A 22,980-nucleotide genomic window follows, 5' to 3' on the forward strand; every position below is an offset into this window, starting at 1 on the left:
CCTCTGGTTGTCTGAATGGAATTATAAGTGGTACACACTACAACCGATGCTGGGCAATTCACAATTTGTTCCATGAAGCTCTGGAGCGATTGCTTCTAAAAGCATTCCTCGGCCACTCGAATGCTCGTATTCCTGATTCCGTGACGAGTGTTAACGATGACAAGACTTTGAATGATATACTTCATGATGAGGAAAACCAGCAATTTCTTAATGATTACGAGAACTTCAGGTCAGCTGTGCGTGAAGGAGCTCATGGAAGAACAGCTCAGTTTTGGTTAATGTATTACCTAGACCTTATGAAATGTCAGCACCTACATCACACCGCAGTTCAAGAGAACAAGTATGACCTCAGAAGGTATGGATGGGAGTTCATGTTGCCATTCTTCTTTGGTCTCAATAAGACCAACTATGCTCGGTATGGAAGCTACTATACAAAGTGCATGGAGAACATTGAGTCTCTATATCCTGGTAATCGTCAGTTGATTGAAGTGAAAGGGCTATCAGTACAAGGGCAAGGTAGATATGCATTGCGAACAGCAGTAGATCAACGTGGAGAACAGACCATCAACAGAGATGCCAAAGTTGCAGGTGGTATAAAGTCATTTTCTACAGATGATAGGTCAATCCTGAAGTGGACACTTAACCGAGCACACCAAGCAGAAAATACAGCATCTTTACGAGCTTTTTCCAAAGCTGAACCTGAGGGAGATACATACAAGCAAGCACGACCATCTTACATCCTCTCTTCTGAAGTGAAGGTGCAGAAGCTAGTTGATGTCATGACCACTGAATACATGAACCCATTTGATCTTAGCATAGATAAAGAAGAAATATACAATCTCAGCTCTGGAACGCCTGTCAGCAAGGTCATTGCTGATGCAATATTGCAAGTTCTTCCAAACGGCAGGTCAGCACATGAAACATTTGTAAAAGACAGGCTCAAGACAGACAAAGTGAAATTTCATAATCCTATCAAACGCCACAAGCTTACTCTGTTTTCTAATAGTGGAAAGAAAGTTCATCTGCAGGCCCAGGGAAAGGTCAAAGTAATCGAAGCTAATCGAGATGTATTAGGAAAGCTTCTTGCAACTTCAACAAAGCACGGCAGAATTGTTGACTTCAAGAAAGCTCTAGAGTATCCTCTAACTCCTGTTCCACTAAGTCTTGGGAATGCCGATGGAACAAGGCGAGTGACACAGAAAAGTGCCCTGATGGACATTCTTGTTGAGAACAACGCAAGAGACACAATGGAACCTGAGAGTGTTTTGCCGGCAAAAGAACACGTTATTGCTTACGTCGTTGACCTGATGGTCCTTATCAGGACTTTCACATCATATCCTGACACATATGAAGGTCTTGCCAGAAAAATATTCGCAAGTATCCCCAAAGGGTACAAGAGAATAGATATCGTTGCCGATTCATACTTGCCACAGAGTATCAAAACCACCGAAAGAAACAAGAGAGGAGTGGCTCCTAAGGTCATCGTTAGCTCCAAGCATTCTAAGCTGCCACGGGACTTTAACAAATTTATATCCAATGGCGAAAACAAGACTAGAATGATCGAAATTGTTCATGATGTGTTGATAGAACATAAAGAGGGCATACTTCATGACCTAGGATGTGAAGGTATCTACTATTCGTCCTATAAAGAGTGCATCCTTGTAACTAAAGATGATGTTCTTTTGGTTCCAGATCTTAGCAGCAGTCAGGAAGAAGCAGACACAAAGGTAGTATTGCATGCAGACCACGCCCTGAGAAGAAATGATGAAGGAATAGCAATAATTAGATCACATTCTGGCGACACAGACATTGCTATCATTGCCCTCTCATATTTTGAAAAGAATGGGGACAGGGTCATCCTTGACTCAAACACTGGAAAACACAGAAAAGCATTCAAACTCAGTGACATTGATTTGACAGCATCTCAAAAGTTATGTCTTGTAGGATTTCATGCCTTCACAGGCAATGACTACAACTCTGCTTTCTTTCGCAAGGGCAAGAAGATGTGTTGGAAGTTGTTAGAGAATAAACCCAGGTTTGTTGAAACGTTCTGCCTTCTTGGAGCGTCAGAAGTTCTCACTTCACAGGTGTCACAGGAACTTGATGAATACGTATCACTGCTATACGGGGTAAAGACCAAGAACGTCAATGAAGCAAGGCATGCCATTTTCGACCGAAAGTTGACGAGGGAGCAAAAAGTGATAGACATAGCATTGCTACCACCCTGTCTCCAAACATTGCAACTTCACAAGCTTCGAGCGCATTTCATAGCTAGAGAATGGCGTTCAGCAGGCAAAGCAGATTACGAAGGCACAGATGCTTGTGCTAATGGTTGGAATGAAGAGATGGAACCTAAGTGGATACAGACAATAATGCCTGAAGATGTGGAGGAACTTTTCATTGAAAATGAAGGCGAGGATTTTTCAGAGTGCAGTGATCTAAGCGATTATGAAGATTAATGATGGTACATATATATTAACGGGAAATTACCAAGAACAATTCAGTCGGAAACTAAAACTATCAAAAGCACTGCTCTTCGACTTTTGTGGAAAACTCCCTCAAGGATCTCCCAAGGCTACTTTCATTGCATATAATATAAAAACAACTCAACACATTAGAACATATAATCTGATTAGGTTTTGATTGTTTTTAGCTCGATTTTTAGCTAGACTGAATTGGATTGTGGCTTAAATTTTGAAGATCACCCTCAGTTTTTTGCCCTTAAACACATTATTTGTAATGCTGAATATATTGCTTTAAAATGACTTCCCACAAAATTAAAACAAAAGGTTGTCAAATAGCCTCGTTAATGTTTCTTCAAGAAAATGAACAGGCTCATCTACATCATTTGACATATTAGCAGACATTTTTAAGTGCGCATTACATTTGAGCGGCATATAATACATTTCTTGAATAACTTTCATCACAATAAATTTTTTTTTAATGTCAAATTAACACACATTTCAGTATGGGCAATTATATAATGTTAACCAACACATTTTGCAGTCATTTTGAAAAGCCCCCTCAGTTTTTACAACCACCCCATTTTTACTACTTGTTTAGAGTCTGGAATATAATTGTCCACTCACTTTATTAATGCAGATGAAAAAAAAGGATACGTCTTTCTTACTTATTTAACTCACAGGATCAATTGGTCTTAAATTCTGGCCGCCACATCACTTACATCTAAAGTATGTTATTGTTGGCGGACATTTTGAAGAGTGCCTTCACATTTTAATACTAGATGCAAATACTAGATGAAACATATATCTTGTGAATAAACCTTAAAGTATTTTACCAAAAATTGCCAAATTCACAATCATTTAAAAGTTTATGACTAAATGTGTATATAAATGTACAGTTTATTAGCAACATTTGCAGTCATTTTGAAGAGCGCCTCACTGTTTACATACTCATAATTACTTTTACCACTATTCAAGAATCTGTGATGTAACTGTAGATTGTATGTACATGTAGTTCACTCTAATAAATATTCATGCAAAAAGATTATCAAATATGCCTAATTTTTATTTATTTAACCCACAGAATCAGTTTTCTGAATATTTGTTGGCCATTTTGAAAAGAGCGCCCTCATGGGGTAAGGTCCAGGATACAGCCTGTTTACCTAGTATATTCTTGTTCAGCATACAAAACTGGTTTGGAAGAACTTCATAAGAATTTCGCCCCTCCGAGTGACGCCTCGCTGGATTAACCCATATACATTATGTACATGTATTAGTATACGAAAATGCATGTAGACTCTAGAGTGTACAAAATGCGATATTTCTGTAATTAGAGTTTTCAAGTTTAAGACCCTATAAGTTTACAACTAATAATGGCATCCAGTTAGAAATTTGTACACATAATAATTGTATATCAATAAAGTTTTCTAGAACGTTTCGTGGCAATTATCTCATTTTCCTGAGATTTATGGAAAATCAAGTATTTTAACATTTTTCAATTTTTGGAAAAAAATGTAAAAAAATGAAGTTTTCTACCAAATATCTCAGCCAAATGACCTATTTATCCCTTATACATAGTATCAAATTATAGGGGATTTATTTATCTTTCATATGACACTAATTTTGTAGCAATTGAATGCTTATTTCAAACTCTATGTACGAATATTTGAATTGTCTGAAAATATGGCGGCCATTTTGAAAAAAGCGCCCTCACGGGTTAATCTTCAGGATACAGCCTGGTTACCTCAGATATTCGTATTCAGCGTAAAAAACTGGTTTAGGAGCACTATATGAAAATTTCTCCTTTTCCGTGTGGCACCTTGCTCAATTGTAACCCGGACTAATATTAGAATTGATATGATTAATAATCTTGTCGAAATAAGTACCTTGCCTTGAAATTTAATTCGGATGAAATATTTTCCACCTATATATAACTTTCTATCCCCACACTGAAAGTCATCGTGACCTTTGAAAAAAAAATGATGTCAAATGGCTCAACTTGCTCCATATATGGGGTAAGTTGAGCCACAAAAACTATGTACAAAATGTATGAGGGGAGAACCAGCATGTCAATTTTTTGTTTAAAGTCTTTTCACTTGCTAATTCTCTATAAATACTAACATCCTTTAAAGGGAAAAGAGCAGTCATGTAAATTTGCTCCTTTCAGCCAGCATTTCAATCAATTTTATGGTTTGTTTTTTAAGATACATAGGATTTACCATGGCTCAACTTGCCCCATGCTGTTTGGCTCACTAACTTACCCCAGTCCGAACTTAGTGCGATAACTTTGTATCAACACATTTATTATGCATCCATCATATAAAAGACTGACAAGAATGAAGATCCATACCTGGACTGATAATGTTGTTATCATGTCTTTATTATATTTAAAGACGTGTGTGTTTATAAAGCACTTATCTATTTCACACTCTTTTTTTACTTTTTTGGCTGAAATTCATATTTTCCCCTCTAAAATACTTTTTGTTTCAAAGTTGAAAACAATGTGGTGGGGTTAGGGGTTATGCTATGGGTCATCAATACACCACCACAATGTCTGACTCATTCATTATTGGCCTGGGGTTGGTGGCTCAACTTGCCCCTACGCTCAACTTACCCCGCCTTCCCCTATGGTTGAACATTAAAAAAAAGAATGAGAACTCCCGATATAGGTTATACCCCAAACCTTGAATGGTTTGTCTAAGGTGAGCAGTTAATGAAATATATAAACCATCTGAGACCTGACTTGACCACTAAAAATGGAGAAATTAAAAGAAATGAATAATTCTTACTGAAATGCCCTTACATGAGCCCCTACACATAATAGTAACCCTCTTTAGGACAGCGTGTACGCTTTTTTGGGAGAGTACTTTTTCAAGGTTCAATAGTCTCGGGAAATATTTGTTTTTAATATGGCGTTTAGCGGCCATCTTTTTTATCTGAATGATCCTATATTGCAAAATTATTAACAGAAATGGAATCAACTTATCAAATAACTCACGAAAAGAAGTATTATTCGTGATTCTTGGACAAAGGGTTTAGAAGTATATTTTTCAGAATGGCATCATCAGGCGGCCATCTTGGATTTGACCTGAAGATGACCTTATATTGCGAAAAATAATAATAGAAATCGAATCAACACACCCCTAAACTGAGTCATTACTCATCATTTTGGGAAAGGGATTCAAAAGCTAGGGGTTAAGATGGCATCTGTCGGCCTTTTTGGATTTATGCAAATTAGCAAAATTGCCCAAACGACAACTTTGGGCAACCAAGCTGAATTTATTCTAGGACCCCATAGGAACACGAATCAAGAAAAAAACTTCATCGGAAAGAACATTTCTAGGTTGGTGTATTGAGCCTATGGGACTGTCAAATCGACTACATGTACTTTTTTTGCCCAGATGAGTGCTCCATTGACAGATCATAATGACAGATTGAAATCTATCCATCCTTACGTCATCCAATGAATACTACATAACAAGGAATCCAAACCATTATTTCGTTCGTGTAAACCGAGAATAAAAGCCCAAAAGAATTTGATCTTGATGTAAGAATGCTGCACACATGTTACAGTGTTCTATGATCATGGTGATAGGTGAGAATGTATATAACAATTAATACTCGCCAAACGTCTGCTTCAGCGATCAAGGGAGCATTTCACGAAACAAATGAGTGATTTTCACTATTTCATTAGTAAGCCGCTACCAAAGTCCTCGCATCCTATTGGCTCAGAGCCAATTTGTCAGTAAAAATCATTGACTATCTGCTTGATGAAACACCCCCTGATAACTAGAAGTGAAAATACAGGTGAATAGAATAATACAGTCAAATTTAATGGCGGCGCCTATTCAAATGCCGCTTGACTTTATTAATTTTTATTTGTCCGATTGAAAAAAAGGAGCATAAGGTGACGACTCCCCATGGGTAGTGGACTGGCTGGAAGGAAATAGCCCCGGATTTTTTTTTTAATTAAGTACTTAGCTAAATAGAAAGGGGGAAATGTATTGAGAATATAATATGATTTTAATAAAACACTAACGTCATCTGTCCGGAGTCACTTTTTTGTACTCTCTCTTCCTATCAGATCTAGGAGGGGGGGGGGGGGACGATCCGCCCCTAAAATAAGGCGGAAATTATGTAATTTTTTTCTGTGATAACTCCTTATCAGGGAGCCAGTGGCGGACCATGACCCGGTGGAGACAAAATATTGGAGGGGCACAGCATTGTTCACAAACAATGCTGTGCCCCTCAAATGTTTTGTCTCCTTCGGGTCATGGTCCGCCACTGCAGGGAGCTATAGCTATTTTCCCATCTACTGATCTATAAGATCTTGTGCACCCTTTGTGACTACTGACCGGTCTGTTGGTTGTTGGATTAACGTTTTGTGATAGCATGTCATGCTTAATTGTTGCTATGTAGGAATTACATGGTCGGAATAAACACCTTTTGTACTAGCTGGCACTGCGGACTGAAGACCGCGTGGTTTGAGTCGAAGATGTATTCTTCCGCGCTTTTACAGCTCAGGTTCTAGTATGTTTGGATGGGGCTACGATTCCATTATCAGTCTCATTCTGCAAATTTAGTTTCATCAGAAAGGTAAGCAAAGAAGTTACTTTAACATTTGAATCGTTTAATTTCATTAAGTGTGATTTAACATAGAGTGAAATTCAAATCCTTGTTTGTTTCTGCATACTGACAAAATAATATTAATGTAAAAATGGTAAAAGGCTTATGTATGGCCAGATGCATGTTACATTTCCATTGAATTACGAAGACAGATAATGAAGCTTATTTCTCTTACTCTGGGTTGAATTTTAAAATACAATGATTAATTTACCTTTGTATTGAATGAAGAAAGACATTGGAGTTTATTTCTTAACGAAATTATTGTACGTTACTTTACACCTAAAAGGACTGGGCTATTTGAGGCTTATTGGGAACTTGATGCCCCCCCCCCCTTCTGATCTCGGCAGCCGCTCGCGCGATCGCGTCGAAATTCAGGCATATTCCTTAATAACATAAACTTCAAGCAAGTATTTAATAAATAATTGAATAATGATTATCTCTTAATTGTATGCAAATCAATTCATTTAAAACACTATGTACACATTCAACACCCACTATCACTTAAGATTTTCATTTTTCCCAGATGCCATCTTTATGGGTTTTCATTAAAAAAATTGCGAAGGCCAATCATTTTATTTCTCAGAATTTATTATGCATTCCTTTTTCTTTTCATTTGATTTGTCATTTTTTAAACAATAAAAGGTACTACAGTCCATTGCACCAAAACGATTACATTCAACTCTAACTGATTAAACATACCAACTGGAATGAAAAATTGCTATACTATAAAATTCCCTTTTTTTGGTTAGAATCATGTATATTTTTCTTTGGGTTTTATTTTGATGCTATTTGTTTTTCATTGCTTCTTTCAATGAGAGTTATTACAAACCTTTTATCAACTAACCCTCAAATGATTAAGCAGACCAATTAGAATGAAAGATGCCATTTTGGCATAACGTTGTCTTGCGAAGTTGCGCGAAGCGTGGGGGGGCACGACGGCCCCGAGTCCTTTTAAGGTTAAGTCTCTTAATCCAAGTTCAATTCTAAGCTGAAGACCATATAACCAGAAAGGGACACGAGTGCCATATGTCCCCTCCGATAATTCCCTTTTTATATAAAAGGTGTATAAATTCACATCTCTGATAAGACACAAGATTTAACGGGTCCAGCCCCTAAAAATAAACCTGCGTTATTGACTGATCATTGTATTTCTAATCTTTTTTTAAGACGAAGGAGGGGCCGACCTCGAAACAGAATCGATAGATATTGAAGCAGAATTTAAGAACACTAAAGCAACTCGACAGATATATAAACAGGACAGCCCCGAACAGAAGGCAATCACATTTCCCACACGATGATAATACTCTTGCTACCTTTTCAGAATTTGTGGCAAATTATGGAAAAATCGAGAATTTTAACACTTTCCCAAAATTGTTTCATTCTGGAAACACATTATGTATTGTTGAATGAATGATGAAAATAATTTATTTACTTGCAAATATCTTACTAAACTACATTGGTTCATGAGGTTACAGCGAAAATCAGAAAGTAACTTCTTTTTTTTTGAGGGGGTGTTAAATTATGTAAGGTCTCAATGTTAAAAGAACGAATACATTGTTTTACACGTGCTCGTGAAAATCCAGTAATGCATTTAATGTTTATATTTGGCTCTAAAACGTGCGGAAGACATGACACACTTCCCCTCTGTTCTGATGACAAGATCTTGGATCTCGTCATGTTTTCATCTTCTAGAAGAGATGATCAGATGACATGATCATCTCTTCTAAAGAACCCAAATCTGGGTGGCATATTATTTTAATCCATCGTACAATGTGTGCGTTGGGTTGTGTGTATGGAGGAAGGCGGGGTCCTAATCCATTAGAGCTCTGCAACTTAACAACAAAGCAAAATAAGGTTCAATACGGTTATATATGAACAGCCGGTACACAAAATTTTGACCCGGCGACAATTGTTCCGGTTTTTTTTTTTTTTTTTGCAGCGGACCAATTGTTGCCAGAGCAAATGTCATGGTAACAAACTGCCATCCCATCATTGGGTTGACTAAATCAAAGCCAAAACAAAACTCTTGTAATGTGTTTGTAACCCCTAGCTCCCCCACCCAGAAAATATTTGTCCAGCAATTGTATGCATATTCGCGTTATTATTATATATCCAACATCGAAGAAAAGGTTCGTTTCTTGTTTTGAAAGAGCACCGTGCAAGAACAATGAAAATCAAACTTTGAAAAGTCATGAGGACTGAATGAATAACCTTAGTTAAATATATAAATAAATATCCGAATAAGGTTTTGTCGTCAGTCCATTTGATGAAACATTTTCATGGGAAATAATATAAATTATATAATCTCAAATTATTTCAGACGCTCGCTTTTTCAAATATTACTACACAGTGGCGTAACTACGGGGGGGCATGGGGGGCACGTGCCCCCCCCCATCGGCTGGCCAAAAAAAAGGGGAAAAGGAGAAAATAGAGGGAGAAAGGAAAAGAAACGTAGTGGGGAAAGAAGAAATTATTGTTCATTATAATATGTTAAATTACATTATGTAATGTTATATCACAAAAAAACATTTTTTCATCACTTTATGAAACATTATTTGCTCAGGGCCTGTGTCACTGTTCGTGGTGCTCGCATAGACTGTTTAACGAGATCTATAGCCCTTTTGTACTAAAACCTCCCGTTCTGTACACCAAATGTATTTCCTCGCAATTCGAGTTATTGTTTTATGTAGTGACATTTGCTTCTTTGATGACCACTTAAAGTGATTGCCCTATTTTAAGGTCTTAATATTTCCTGTCCGTGCTAACGTTCACATTAGTTGATTGGTGAGATGTCTGCTCTCAACATTTCCTGTCCGTGCTAACGTTCACATTAGTTGATTGGTGAGATGTCTGCTCTTCATAAATTCCTAAAATCAGTCCTTAAAATGTTAACTTTTCTGATCTCAATATGAAAAATTTTCAGCTCGCGCTTCGCGCTCGCATCATTTGGTAAGTGAAATACGGACGATCTTAGTGAATCCCTGGAAACAAGCCTCTTCAGGTCTGAATTTCTTAAATTTTCAGCTCGCGCTTCGCGCTCGCAGTATTTTTTTTATTAGTGAGATGCGTATGACTATGACAACAAAATGTGCTTCATGTGTTTAGATGTAATTCTAACAAAATCAGCAAAGGATAGCATTATAGCATTAAATGACTATGATGAGATATGTATACTCTTAATGGATTCCTAAAATATAGCCCTTAAAATATCCCTGTTTGGGGTCAATATACACAAAAATTTCAGCTCGCGCTTCGCGCTCGCTTTGTTTGTTTAGCGAGAGGTACGTATCATGATTACAAACAAATTGCTTATAATGTCCCTTTTTAGGTCTAAATATCACAAATTTTCAGCTCTTTTTAGGTCTAAATATCACAAATTTTCAGCTCGCGCTTCGTGCTCGCATTTTTTAATCAGTGAGATACATATTCGTTTAATGTCACTGCATGTCCTTAAAATGTCTCTATTAGGTCAGTATACCTGGCAACTGAGCGCGCTCCCTAAGTGGCTCAAAATTTTTGCTGGTGCCCCCCCAATGCCGTGACCCTCGGTACGCCACTGTTACTACATATCATTTGGCATGCGAAATATAACAGCTGTTTTGATGGGATTAGCCTAATGCCAAGTAATGTACTTTATCGTAATATCTAAATCAAACATGCATTGGACGGGGAGTTTGGCCGGCGTCAGAACGATGTTCCCTTCTTTTTCAGGGATATACAACACCTATGTGTACAAATTAGATTTAGTTTTGATATTTCCCAGAGAAAGAAAAGGTTTGTTAGGGGGAACGCACATTTATAACAATCTTTGAATTAACATATTTCTTATTAGAATAATCTAAAACGTGCAAATTAACCCTTTTTCAATCATTCGTATCTTTCCATTCCTTTTCTGAGCATAATTTATATGCCATCCTGATTAATCCTTTTATTATTATTCTATTTTCTATTTCTCGTCTTTTTTTATGGGGGGGGGGGGCTTTCACCTAAAACCAGCCTGGGTAAAATCATACCAAAGTCGAATTACCCTTAATGTTAAAGTGTGTTAGATTATTTTTCATATGTTCAAGAGAAATGAATTGTCAGGTAGCAATGGCCCGCATTGAGTAAAAAAAATGACGGTGGAGGGGTTGCGTTTAAATATAAAATCACTTTTTAGGTTAACCTCGTAAATGCTGTTAAAGGAATAGGTTTACTGCACAACCTAGAGAGTTATTTTAAACCTTCGAATACCAAAACCTGCTGATATATCGGATATCTTCTGTTGCAATTTCAACCATACAAGACTAAAAAGCGTACCCCGGGCTGAAAAGAGAGTAAAATTCACCGAGCAAAGTGCTGACAATTTCATCAAAATCGGATGACAATAACAGAGTTATTGAACATAAGAGTTTAGGAATATTTATAATATATATGCACGTTGTCATGAATATTCACTTGGTGTGCTGATGATGTCATATCCCAAATTTCCTTTTCTTATATTATTACATGAAATCGTAATTGTTTCATATTTTCATATGTGTGAATGACATGTCTCCCTTACAATGAAATGAGTTGCAGCACTGATTCTTTAATGCATCAAATTAGTTGTTAATCCATTTCTTTAGTTATTGGAGGATAAAAATATTTAAGTTCATGTTATAAAACACAAAATAACAAGTAGGGATACGAGATGAGCCATAAATTTCTAATTCCATGGCCGATTTTGATAAAAATTTTCAGTGTTTTGTTTTATTTTCTTTTATCTGATCAAGTCAAATTATTTTCAGCCTGGAGTATCTCTTCAAATTTATTAAAGCTTCATGTGGATAATAAGTGGATATTAGAGTCACTAAACAGAAGGATAATGTTCTTTGAAACATATGGTTTAATGTATTTTGATTCTTTACAAACGCATAAAATACAGTGATTACATTGTTGACAATTCTTACGTGTTTATTGAAAAACCCGGAATCCTTACTGATTGTCAAATTGATTTTGAGGGGGAAAATCAGCGTCCAATATCACTCATTTATCCATGGTTTACATCGTCAAAGATTGATTCAGGCAAATACCGTTGTTGGAGGTTTGATTAATACATCTATCTGAATAAAGAAATGTAAATTTGAATATCAATGGAATGAAAATAATATTGACAAAAATGAGGTGTGTCATCTGAAACAAGATGTTGAGTCCCAGTTGCTTACTACTTCAGCATCAGTCCATGCAATATGGAGAATCCCCATTCGTGTGCAGGTAAAATTTACCCTTAACCTCGGTGTTTTCGTCGGCGCGGTAACCCATGACAGGACAACCGCGCGTGCCGCAATCGCCGCAGTTACCGGCCACGAACTGCGCCCAACTCTCGCATGGGTACGCAGTGAAGCTGCAAGTGGAGAGGATACTTTCGGTAAAAAGCTTCCAGGCTCGGGAATGACTACATCCTGAGAACAGATCGATGAGGTTACATCCGGTTTGCTTGCGACCACCGTTGGGGTAGAAATCCTGATGTCCTAGCTGTTGAACATGGACAAACAAATTGAAACCTGTCACTGAAGGCCTTAAATCCACATGAGAAAGGCAAGTTGATTTAAGATGATGGTTGTGGATGCATATAGGCTTACAATCATACATTTTTTTATACGTTTTCTAATATTCCAAATATTTGTATTCCTACATTTTTTCATCCACAGACTTAGCTCCATCGTATAAATGGCCCATGCAGACTTAATTTCAGTAGGCAGTTGGCCCAGGAGAGACAGTATATAGGAGGTCAGCGATGAATACAGGCCAAAATACCTTGATATGAGTTGCTTTGTCAGAAATGCTGAATCCTGCGAAAGAATACTAGTTTCATATTAACCGTCTTGACAGGATCCAAATAATCTTCAAGCCTGATGAACTGACAGATCACCTCACTAAAGGTAATTTAAAGATACATTTGGAAAGGCCTATAATTATGCAGAGAAAAGAATGCTGTCATCACAGTTTAACACATTCAAAGGTGTTAACCCGATCATGAAGTTTCATTACCCTCCAAACACAATTAAACGACTCAATAGTGCGAAGACCACTTAAGTATAGATAAATATTACAAGTCAAGACAGCAATTGCACAAGTATATAGCCGCTCATACCCACACCATGATTCCGGTCCGTTAAAAATATAGGTGAACTATTTCTTAAACACATGCAATAAGCCCTTAAGAAAAATTATATCTGGTGCAATCTCTCACCGGAAGCATCTGTCCTAGACCTGTGATATCATTGGCATCAGTATGGATGACGTCAACAAAGATGGCATCCGTCGGATCCAGTCGACAGTCGGGTCCATTATCGCGAAAGTCAAATCCGTCGTCACGAAAGTATGGGCCAGCGGGGTCAAGGCCTGCATGAAAATAAAGAGGAAACATATACCTGATTTAATTGATCTGTTAATTATCTTGTGAAGTTTTAACAAAGATGTAGGAACTGTGACCCATTGTGATGTCCAGTTTACAGAATTACCCGTCCTTTATCAGGGTTAGATGTGAATGTATTAATAAGTTTTCTTGCTGATGATGTTGGTTGGGCGGGAGTATACTCCAAAAATATTTTTTTTGTATATAAGTCGCCCCTTTCAATATGAGCCATTACTTTTAATAATTCTCCTTACCTGAAATTCTACCGAATCCTGGCTGGTACTGTCCGGCGTACCCCGCGGCGTGTGCCCCGAGACTCGAACCGATCAGATGAACATCCCTGAAATACATTCCAGTCTCGAGGTTCAAGAAGCGGGCAAGTTGTCCAATCTGTCGCCCGACCACCCTGGTATTCTGATGGGCTACCCCGTAGCGGGGCTCCGCCGCTCCCCTCTCCCAGTCGACCAGGATGACATTAGCATCCTCCTGAAATTTACAAACCGAAATGTGAAATATGAAAATAAAGTTTCATGGAAGCGACAAATTTATCATGTTAAAAAAATAGTACGACAAATCCATGAAAAGTAAGAATTCTACAGCAATCTGACAGAAACCATGGAGATGTAGGCCTAGGCCAAATAAAAACTAGGTAAAAACTACAAAATGAAACATGATTCCAAAATATCTGGATTATCTCGTTCATTCTTCTTACGTGTTGATACCTTTTTCCATGATTCACATTGCAGGATGAAGACATCACAATAATATTGAATTCATATTCTAAACAAGCTAGGAACAAAGAAGATGAAATGGAGTCACCATTTCAAGGAAGGCATCCTTCCTCTCGAGTTCTTCCGGATCTAGTCCGTACGCCCACCAGCCATGCACGAACATCTTCGTCTTCCTCTTCGGGTCGAAATTCGAAGCCCGCAGTCCTTCGACATCGTGCAGGTTCAGCTCCTGGTAATCGTCCCAGTTCGTCCGCGTGAAGAGCAGAAAGCGTGTGTTGATGATGTCCGGCGATCGTGGTGGAAAACCGGGGATGTGGCAAGGATCATCGGCGAAGCATCCGACATCGTCAAAGCATATTTCTTCAGCTTCGACTGCTATTGGAAACAACGCATACAGGATGATGATTTGCATGGTAAATTACAATGATTAATATTTATCAATAAGTTTTGAGATAAATATATTATTGAGAAAGTGGGAAGGAAATGATGACAAGAACATTTTTTCATTCAGCTTTCCTACGATCCGATAGGAAAGCTATCTTTCGAAGCGGAGGTAGTGTAGCATATACTAAGCCCAGAAGACATTAATTAGTTAAAATGAAAATTAAACACTCTCAAAATTTCACGCATAATCGAAATATTGATTATTCACCGCATGGAGCATCATTTCTGAAGAATAACAATAAGATGAATTCTAGTTTATCTCAATTTAGCGGGAAAAGGGAAAATTCAAATCGAGAAATGTAAGAGAGGGAATTAACATAAAACAGACTCCTGTTACCCAAACAATAACAGACAAAGGTTCTTTAAAAATCTTTACTTTGGGCGAAATCACCAAAATACGCCGCTCTTAGTAAGCTGACTGGCAAATTTACAAGCAAGAAATTTAAGTTTTGATGCACCATATATCTGTCTATTATTTTTTATTTCGCTCGTAAAATGTGTTAAATGAATAATAAAACAAAATCTAAAATGAAACTTTTAAAGTGGATGCTGAAACGTTGCCATAATTACCTTGTTGAGTAATTCCAAAGATAAGAAGCAAAGCCAGGGAAAGGGTGTACATTTTTTGCGGCACCACTCATGTACAAAGGAAGATGCATAATGATCGTTCCAACTGCGTTGTTACGTAAAACGATTACGAGTTCTATCTGATATAAAATTCTAGGTAAATATAATCCCTGATAGCATAATCATACAAATGAAAAGATAGAGTTGTGACGGAGAAGTTGAACTTTAGTTACCTAGTCCGTTGACTGTTGGCTTAAATGCCCTCAAAATGCCCTCAAAATATTCAAGCTTTCACAATGCTATGGTTTAATGTGGGTATGATCATTATCGTTTTTTATAATCATTATAGTTATACCTTCGTCATCGTTATGATTATTATCACCATCTTTATTGGTATCCTTAGATTTAATATACTTATTATTTTTATGATATTAGTCTTAATTATTGTATGTATTTCTTAACGATGAAGCCAGTTTTTCATAGCATAATTTGATGAAAATTCACTGATATCAAAACTCCGTTATAAGAAAGAAGAAGGGTACAGAAAATAATAATTATTTTGAAGGTGAGCCATATTGAAAATTAAGTCGGAGATTCATAATTCATTCGCTCTACATTTTTTTTCACTGGTGATAACCTCGTATCGTTACCCCGTCCCAAGACCCCGTACTTTACTCTTTTAGTCAGTTCCTTAGACCTGCATTTCAGAGTTTCGTGAGGCACACCCCCATCAAAAAGATAATTTGAGTGCCCCCGGGATCGTATCTCTCTTTGTTCGTTTATGCTTTCTTCAAACAGACAAACGATATTAGTATACAAATTCAATAATGTCTAGAGGCATGTGGAAAATTTATCACAAGATCAGTTAAACAAAGAGATTTGGGGATTAGCCATTCTTTAATTACGGATACATTATCGAATTCCTTAGCATGTGACACGTTTTTAACCACAATTTATTCCTTTGTTCATAATCATACGTAAGTCAAAACTACATCATCATAAACTGTGTATTTCCTCTATTGGTGTTGGAAGATTCTACAACATACGGATACAGGACCTATAACTACAATATAGCAAACATTTTTTTTTCTGTGCTTGTGAAATCAAATCGGTGAAACAAATCGGATATTTAAAAAAGACGTAATGGAAGGGCTTGCCGTGGTCTTATCCACATTGCTATTCCTCCAGTCAGGTGAGAAAAAATAATCTTCTGTTGCCAGAATTTCTTCGACCAAAAATTTCGAATGATATCTAATTGATAAAAAAAGATGAAACGGGCAAGCAACCATTTTAGCAATACTATTCCTGTAAAAACAAATATATATGAGCAAACTTCTCTTACAGGTATAAAACATCAATATTTTAGTGTTTACAAGGCAACTTTCCACCAGTTTCGATAAAATTGGTTTTGACATTTAGTTGTACAACCCCAGTTATTAAGATAACTAAAGAACACAAATAGTCCCTTTTATATCTATTTTCATGATTTAATGTTTTAAACCTGTAAACAGGGTTGGGCGGTAAATACCGGTAGCGGTATAATTACCGGTGGTAAATACCGCCCGGTAAATAAGATGGGCGTCCGGTAAATATGTAAAAAACGGGAAATATGATTTATAATCCTTTTTTTCTATAATTTTAGTTGTTTTTAACCTCAACAAATGAAAATAGTGTTTTGAAATAATTTTGAAAAGTGGTAAATACCGGAAAAAGTGTTAAATACCGCTTATTTCCCGGCGTCCGGGAAACAAGCCTCAGAAGCGGGAAATATGCCAACCCTGCCTGTAAAAACATATATATATGAGCAAACAACTCTTACAGATATAAAACATCAATTTCAGCGTAGGCAACTTTGCTCCAGTTTTGACAAAATTGGGTTTGACTTTTAGTTGTAAAAAAACCCCGTTATTAAGATAACTAAAGAAAAAAAACAATCCCTTTTATATCTATTTTCATTATTTAATGTTTTATACCCCAAAGCATTTGCACGTGAGGTCTGTTACGATGGTTTGGGCTGCTTCGACGACTCGGCCTCGTGCCATTCGCTTCGCTTCCCTCCCGAATCTCCGGCCGAGGTCAACACCCAGTTCTTCCTCTACACCCGGTCGAATCAAGCCCAGGACCACTACCAGCTCCTCGACCGCAGCGACGACGGGAACCTGATGGCGTCACTCTTCGATGGCCGACTCCAGACAAAGTTCATCATCCATGGCTTCACCGATACAATTTTTTCAGATTACTTCCAGGCAATAAAAAACTCACTCCTAAATAAGGTAACCTTTAACTGTAAAATATTACAAAAGCTCCGTAGTAAACTTGCCGAAAATTCATTTAACTATGTTTACTTTCATTTCAACTCAATAATAAAAAAGATTAAAGTTCTTAGACCTATAGAAACTAAATTTATTCAACAATATTAATAGCATTAGATATTCCTATTTAAAATGCAGGGAAAACTGAACCCTACAAAAATAGATACTAGATAAGAAAGAATGAAGAGTATGGCGACAAAAAGCCAATCTAAATGGTGATCAGAATTCATTATTGTCTTATGAGAACAAAAATATAACTTTGCAGAAAAGATTTGCGATTTGTTCGAAAAATTATATCACTTACAAGAAATAATTATCAAAATCTTGTACGTTTGTATCATGGTTTGCAATAGGGTAATTAAGAGTGTATGAGAGTGCATGTGTGGGTGTATATATGGATGGTATGCGTATTTGTGTGAGTGGGTTGTGAAAGAATTCCAAGGAGGGGATGATGATGTGTGTGTGTGTTCCAGCCTGTGTGTGAGAAAGAGAGAGTGTGTGTAAGTGATATATGTGGGGTAGGAGAGGGTTTGTGAGAGTTTGCAAAGTTGTAGGTATGTTTCTGTCTGTTATGGAGTGAGGATGGCAGCTTCGGAAGGAGGGGGCTGCATGCATACATATCGATCTTAAAAAGCATTCTTTTAATTCTGTCACAGGAGCCTATGAACGTAATCATGGTGGATTGGAATGACGGGGCTATCGGAGGCTACAATCTTTGCCGTCAAAACACGAGGGTGGTTGGCCGAGAGATAGCAATGTTGGCACGTGCCCTTAACAGGTAAGTAGGCATATCGGACTGTGCAGGGACGGTGTTACGGGGGAGGGGGCATTTTTTTTTATTTAAAACGAGCACAAAGTCAGGGGTGACGAAGTAACGGAAAGTTGACTATTAAACAATAAGGCCATCATAAAGGGAAAAGAAATCAGCAACCAAAATATTTGACAAGCAATTAAGCAAAATAAATTGAGGTCCAAGGTAGGCCAATTTAAACATTTATTTGTTTGACAACATGAAAAAAGGTGACATTTTTGAGGACGAGGTATTATAAAGATTCAAGGCAGCCAATATCAGGGAGCGTTAGATTTGTCATCCTTAAATAGTCCACGACGCGGCGGAATCTCCTCCCTTAACTCTGAACTCTCCTCCTTATTCAGGCGATGCAAGGAAGATTTCACCCAATAAACGTTTTGCTGGGGAAAATAGAGAATGGAAACTTTTCATCATTTTTTTTTGGCAGAGTTCATGGGGCAGATTTCGGTGACATGCATCTTATTGGCCACAGCCTGGGAGCTCATACAGCCGGTTACGCAGGGGCCTTCCAATCCGGATTAGGTCGTATTACTGGTAATACCTTATCACATTGTCCTCCCTCGAATTTCAAATGCTGTGAAGCAGTGCAACATCTTCAACATCCATATTGGATTGATATCAGTGACACTTAGGAAGTTGTTCCAGTATTCACACATATGGCATTGTATTGTGTCAAAAGAAGAAAAACAAAAATTATAGATTCTTTTCAAGAATTAAGATAAAGGAGAACTCGTAACAGCAGAAAATTATGTTGACATACTTCTCATTATTTAACCATTTTCACCTCCTCTCACTCCTTCTATACCATGGTACATACCTGTAACTTAATGGCAGATCATCATTCTTTTGATTAATATAAATTGTCAATGGTTTTAAAACCCCGGTTTAAACGGCGCCCATTTCAATTCAGCTGCCACATCAATCTGTTCCTATTTTTTTGTTAAGGTTCAAAATACTCTTAACCCCCTCATTTTATATCTTTAATTCAAAGATTTTAAACAAGTTTTCGATTTGGCTCCCCAATGTAGACCCTGGGGCCCCGGGGGGGGGGGGCCACTTACATTGACGAGTGGATACCATGCGCGACCAAAAAAACACGTAAAAAGGATGTCTTTTTCACGATAGGGCACGTTACGTACGTAACGTGATAAGGGTGTCAAAATCACAAAAATAATGAAAAAAGGGTATCTATTTCGTGAGGAAAATTACGTGTTTAGGGTCGAATTTGTGGGGATGATAAAAGAAAATTAAAATGTTTTATAAAGGATGTCCTTTTTGCCCCAACACTTCGTGTTTAGAGTCCGATTTGCGCGAGGTGTAGAATGTGGGGTCGTTCTAAACCAAATAAGTTACAGCCGACGACCGAAGGACCCGTAACAATAAAACATTCCTGTACTTGTTTAGGGGTTCATTTCAGGGAATATTTGCCAAGTGTATCGTTTTGTCTTCAATACTTGTTAAGGGTAGGGTTTCACACGCCAATACTTGTTAAGGGGTGCATTTTCAGAATATGGAAATTATGTGTTTAGGGTGCTTTTCGAGACCCCATGGTCGCGCATGGTATCCACTCGTGAATGGAAGAGGCCCCCCCGGCCTGGGGCCTGAAGGTCTATCATCCCCTTGTCTCCTCATTTAGATTCGCAACTGTCTTTTTTTCCCCTCGACAGGTCTTGACCCAGCTGGCCCATCCTTCCGTGGTGTTGATCCAGAGTGTAGATTGGATCCCTCTGACGCCCTCTTCGTTGATAACATTCACACAGATACTCATGAAATTCTTGGAATGGGCATCCTCGAACCGGTATGCATAGGTTGAGAATTTCAATCACAGCGTAAGACTTGAAATATAGGCTAAATGAGTGTAAATTTGGCAAATGATAGTCAAAATAATCTTACAATTACGAGTGTATGGGACTGCCTTCCGATACCAAACCGTTGCGTTTTGGAGACATGTGTAAAGGTAGGGGGGGGGGGGGTAATGAAGGCCTTCCCATTGAAGGCGGTACGGTACGTACTTAAGGAACAGTCAGACTTCCCTGGAGGGGCATCCCGATATACTAAGTTATTAGCAGATGTCATCTCTATAACGTGAATACTTTTATTTGAAGATTCAGGGTTGGAGCTTGCAGAAAAATCTCAAGTGTATGAAAAAGTAATTTGCAAACTTGAAGGGCAAAATTAGATACATGACGCAAGGAATGGAATAGGGATGAAGATGATAAGAATAAAGAAGAAAGGGACTAGAAGGATGAATGAAAAAGATGATTAATATAAACGAAATTTTATTTCAAAACACACCTAACAGGTCGGGCACATCGATTTCTACCCGAACGGAGGCGACGACATGCCCGGATGTCCCTTGCTTCGTGAAGTCGCTTGCGATCACTTTCGGTCAGTCTACTACTTTGAGGAGAGTATCAGGTCAACAGATTGCACTTTTACCGCGTACCCATGCGGTTCGTGGAATCAGTACCAAGTTGGTCTTTGCACCCGATGTGGGCTGTCTGGCTGCCCGGAGATGGGCTACAACGCGGACCAGAGCACTGCCACTGGGTCGTTCTATCTGGAAACTAACGACAAGGATACTTACTGCAAGCAATAATTTGTCCCGACTGAGACCATCAAATGGGTACTGGAAAATCATAATCATCTAGTTTACAATCCTTGAACCCACTCCTTCCAAAAAATGAATAAATGCGTCTGTACATTCATATCAAAGGTGAGCAAAAAATCATTGTATTGGACCTCTATCCTTTGTTACAAAAAGAAATAGATATTATAGAAAAGAGAAAGAAGAGAGGTTATAATTTTTTTAAGTGACTTAAGAATTACCAGAAAGGAAAGGAGCTTTAATGAGAGGCAAATCCGCTTTTTTTTGCACCAAGATGACTTGTATTGCTTTTTATTTACCTTTGAAAACATGAATTTGCATTGCATTTTATGAGGTTTATTAAGTTGCCGAATCAATCCCTTGCACCAAGATGACTTGTATTGCTTTTTATTTACCTTTGAAAACATGAATTTGCATTGCATTTTATGAGGTTTATTAAGTTGCCGAATCAATCCCTGCCCCCTCCCCACATCTTCATGGGGGGGGGGTGGAGGAGCGGCTATTGCCCAACCACATCAACGCTTCCGCATACACAGACACTTAAAGGGTAAGTTCACCCTGAAGAAAAAAAAATAGTAAAAAATATCTGTGAAGGTTTGAGGAAAATCCGTTAGAGAGAAAGTTATTAGAGTTCAAATTTTTGGATTTGTGACGTCAAACGAGCAGCTGCCCCATGTGTTATGTAATACAAAATGTATGAATTTCAAATTTTGTATGGTTCCTGATGACTTAATTTTGTTTTCTTTTCATGATCGGGTGTGAAACGATTCGTCTATTGATATACAAAAGTTACAGTGAAAACCATTTTCAATTTTCTGAGAAAATGACATTTCATTGATTTTTTACCATTCGCTATGTAGGAATGCTGCTCGCATATGACGTCACAAATCAAATAATTGAAATTTTAATAACTTTTTGATTATTTGATGAATTTTTCTCAAACCTTTGGCAATATTTTTTATCATTTTTTCTGCTATTTTTACAATAAACTTTTTGTCAGGGTGAACTTCCCCTTTAAGGACTCCTAAAAGAAAACATAAGGGTAAATTGATAACAAACTGGAGAATTAAAATCTTATTAGAATTATACATCTTTATTTATAAATTGGCAGATAACCCACTCTCAAAGGAAGTCTTTTAAGGCTATTTTATGGAGCGATTTAGAACCATAATTATACCAGTACTATTGGAGCCAATATATCATCTTGGCTGTGTACAAAAATATTTGTGTGTAAACAGTTACAATTTATATAATACATTTAACAGAACAATAATTGAAGAAGAAAAGCACTGGACAGAAAGGCACTTAAAGAGGCAGGATTTAACAAATTCAAGCACAAAATATTTATCTCACAAGTATAAATGTTAATTATTTGTGACATGTTTGTGCGAAGTAATGACTAATTCCAAATTAAAATATTCAATTAAGCATTGAATTAATTTTATTTCATTATTTTCCAAAGAAAAGGCAATAGTATAAAACTGATAAATATTGATTTTGTCTAAGTGTTATTTTAAGTAATTGCTTATGTTGCATAATTTCTGTAAAGTGCATTGAGAGTCCTTTCAGGTCTAAAATGCGCTATATGCATGTAACAACTGCATTATTATTATAGTAAATTTATTTAGATTCCTGATTACAAATCTTGAAATTTCTGCTCTAGTTCAACTCGTTAAAGGACAAGTACTTTAACTATTAGGCAAGCATGTAATTCAGTTATACAACCTTTATAACTAAAACAAAGAATCGAACGCTAACAGAGTAGTGTAAATCCCTAAATCATAAATACACTAAAGGGATAAATCAAGCAACATTTCCGCCATCATTAAATTCAGATCATAGTTTTAGTTTGCATACATGAATCAAACAATGCTAACACATATACCAAACTGAATAATAAAATGATTCCATCAATGGTCAAAGATACAAATGCAAGCCTAAACAATCAAAGAATATATCATTTACAACATCAATGCAAATGAAATAAATTCTTTACCCAACTGGTAAATACAAAAAAATATCCAAAGCACTGGATTAAGT

The 22,980-nt window shown here is 37.3% G+C and overlaps 2 protein-coding genes across 3 annotated transcripts; one reads left to right on the plus strand and one right to left on the minus strand.

Annotated features, from left to right (window-relative positions):
- Positions 1-10,630: 10,630 nt before the first annotated feature.
- Positions 10,631-15,402, minus strand: LOC121425432 (pancreatic triacylglycerol lipase-like). 2 transcript variants are annotated; one of them, XM_041621481.1, is made up of 5 exons: positions 15,213-15,402; positions 14,287-14,570; positions 13,722-13,953; positions 13,303-13,454; positions 10,631-12,584 (listed from the first exon to the last, which is right to left on the minus strand). In XM_041621481.1, the coding sequence occupies exons 1-5, from the start codon at positions 15,262-15,264 to the stop codon at positions 12,285-12,287; spliced, it is 1,020 nt and encodes a 339-aa protein (XP_041477415.1). In that variant the 5' UTR covers positions 15,265-15,402; the 3' UTR covers positions 10,631-12,284. The 2 variants fall into 2 exon arrangements, with proteins under 2 accessions (XP_041477415.1, XP_041477413.1); XM_041621479.1 differs by having other exon boundaries at positions 10,634-12,584; positions 14,287-14,573; positions 15,213-15,394.
- Positions 15,403-16,107: 705 nt separating this feature from the next.
- Positions 16,108-21,280, plus strand: LOC121425433 (pancreatic lipase-related protein 2-like). Its single transcript, XM_041621482.1, has 6 exons — positions 16,108-16,401; positions 17,190-17,482; positions 18,178-18,299; positions 18,760-18,866; positions 20,000-20,130; positions 20,635-21,280. The coding sequence occupies exons 1-6, from the start codon at positions 16,353-16,355 to the stop codon at positions 20,929-20,931; spliced, it is 999 nt and encodes a 332-aa protein (XP_041477416.1). The 5' UTR covers positions 16,108-16,352; the 3' UTR covers positions 20,932-21,280.
- The last annotated feature ends 1,700 nt before the right edge of the window (positions 21,281-22,980 follow it).

The sequence above is a fragment of the Lytechinus variegatus genome, chromosome 12 (genome assembly GCF_018143015.1).
Source record: "Lytechinus variegatus isolate NC3 chromosome 12, Lvar_3.0, whole genome shotgun sequence".
In the NCBI taxonomy this organism is placed as follows: Eukaryota; Metazoa; Echinodermata; class Echinoidea; order Temnopleuroida; family Toxopneustidae; genus Lytechinus; species Lytechinus variegatus.

Excerpts from the sequence above, each read along its gene's own strand:
- LOC121425432 (XM_041621479.1), bottom strand. The coding sequence starts at position 15,264 with ATGTACACCCTTTCCCTGGCTTTGCTTCTTATCTTTGGAATTACTCAA. Across the intron at positions 13,954-14,286 it reads AGGATGCCTTCCTTGAAATG|GAGGATGCTAATGTCATCCT; the intron begins GTGACTCCATTT and ends TGTAAATTTCAG. Across the intron at positions 13,455-13,721 it reads AGGATTCGGTAGAATTTCAG|GCCTTGACCCCGCTGGCCCA; the intron begins GTAAGGAGAATT and ends ATTTTCATGCAG.
- LOC121425433 (XM_041621482.1), top strand. The coding sequence starts at position 16,353 with ATGGAAGGGCTTGCCGTGGTCTTATCCACATTGCTATTCCTCCAGTCA. Across the intron at positions 17,483-18,177 it reads AAAACTCACTCCTAAATAAG|GAGCCTATGAACGTAATCAT; the intron begins GTAACCTTTAAC and ends ATTCTGTCACAG. Across the intron at positions 18,300-18,759 it reads TTGGCACGTGCCCTTAACAG|AGTTCATGGGGCAGATTTCG; the intron begins GTAAGTAGGCAT and ends TTTTTTTGGCAG.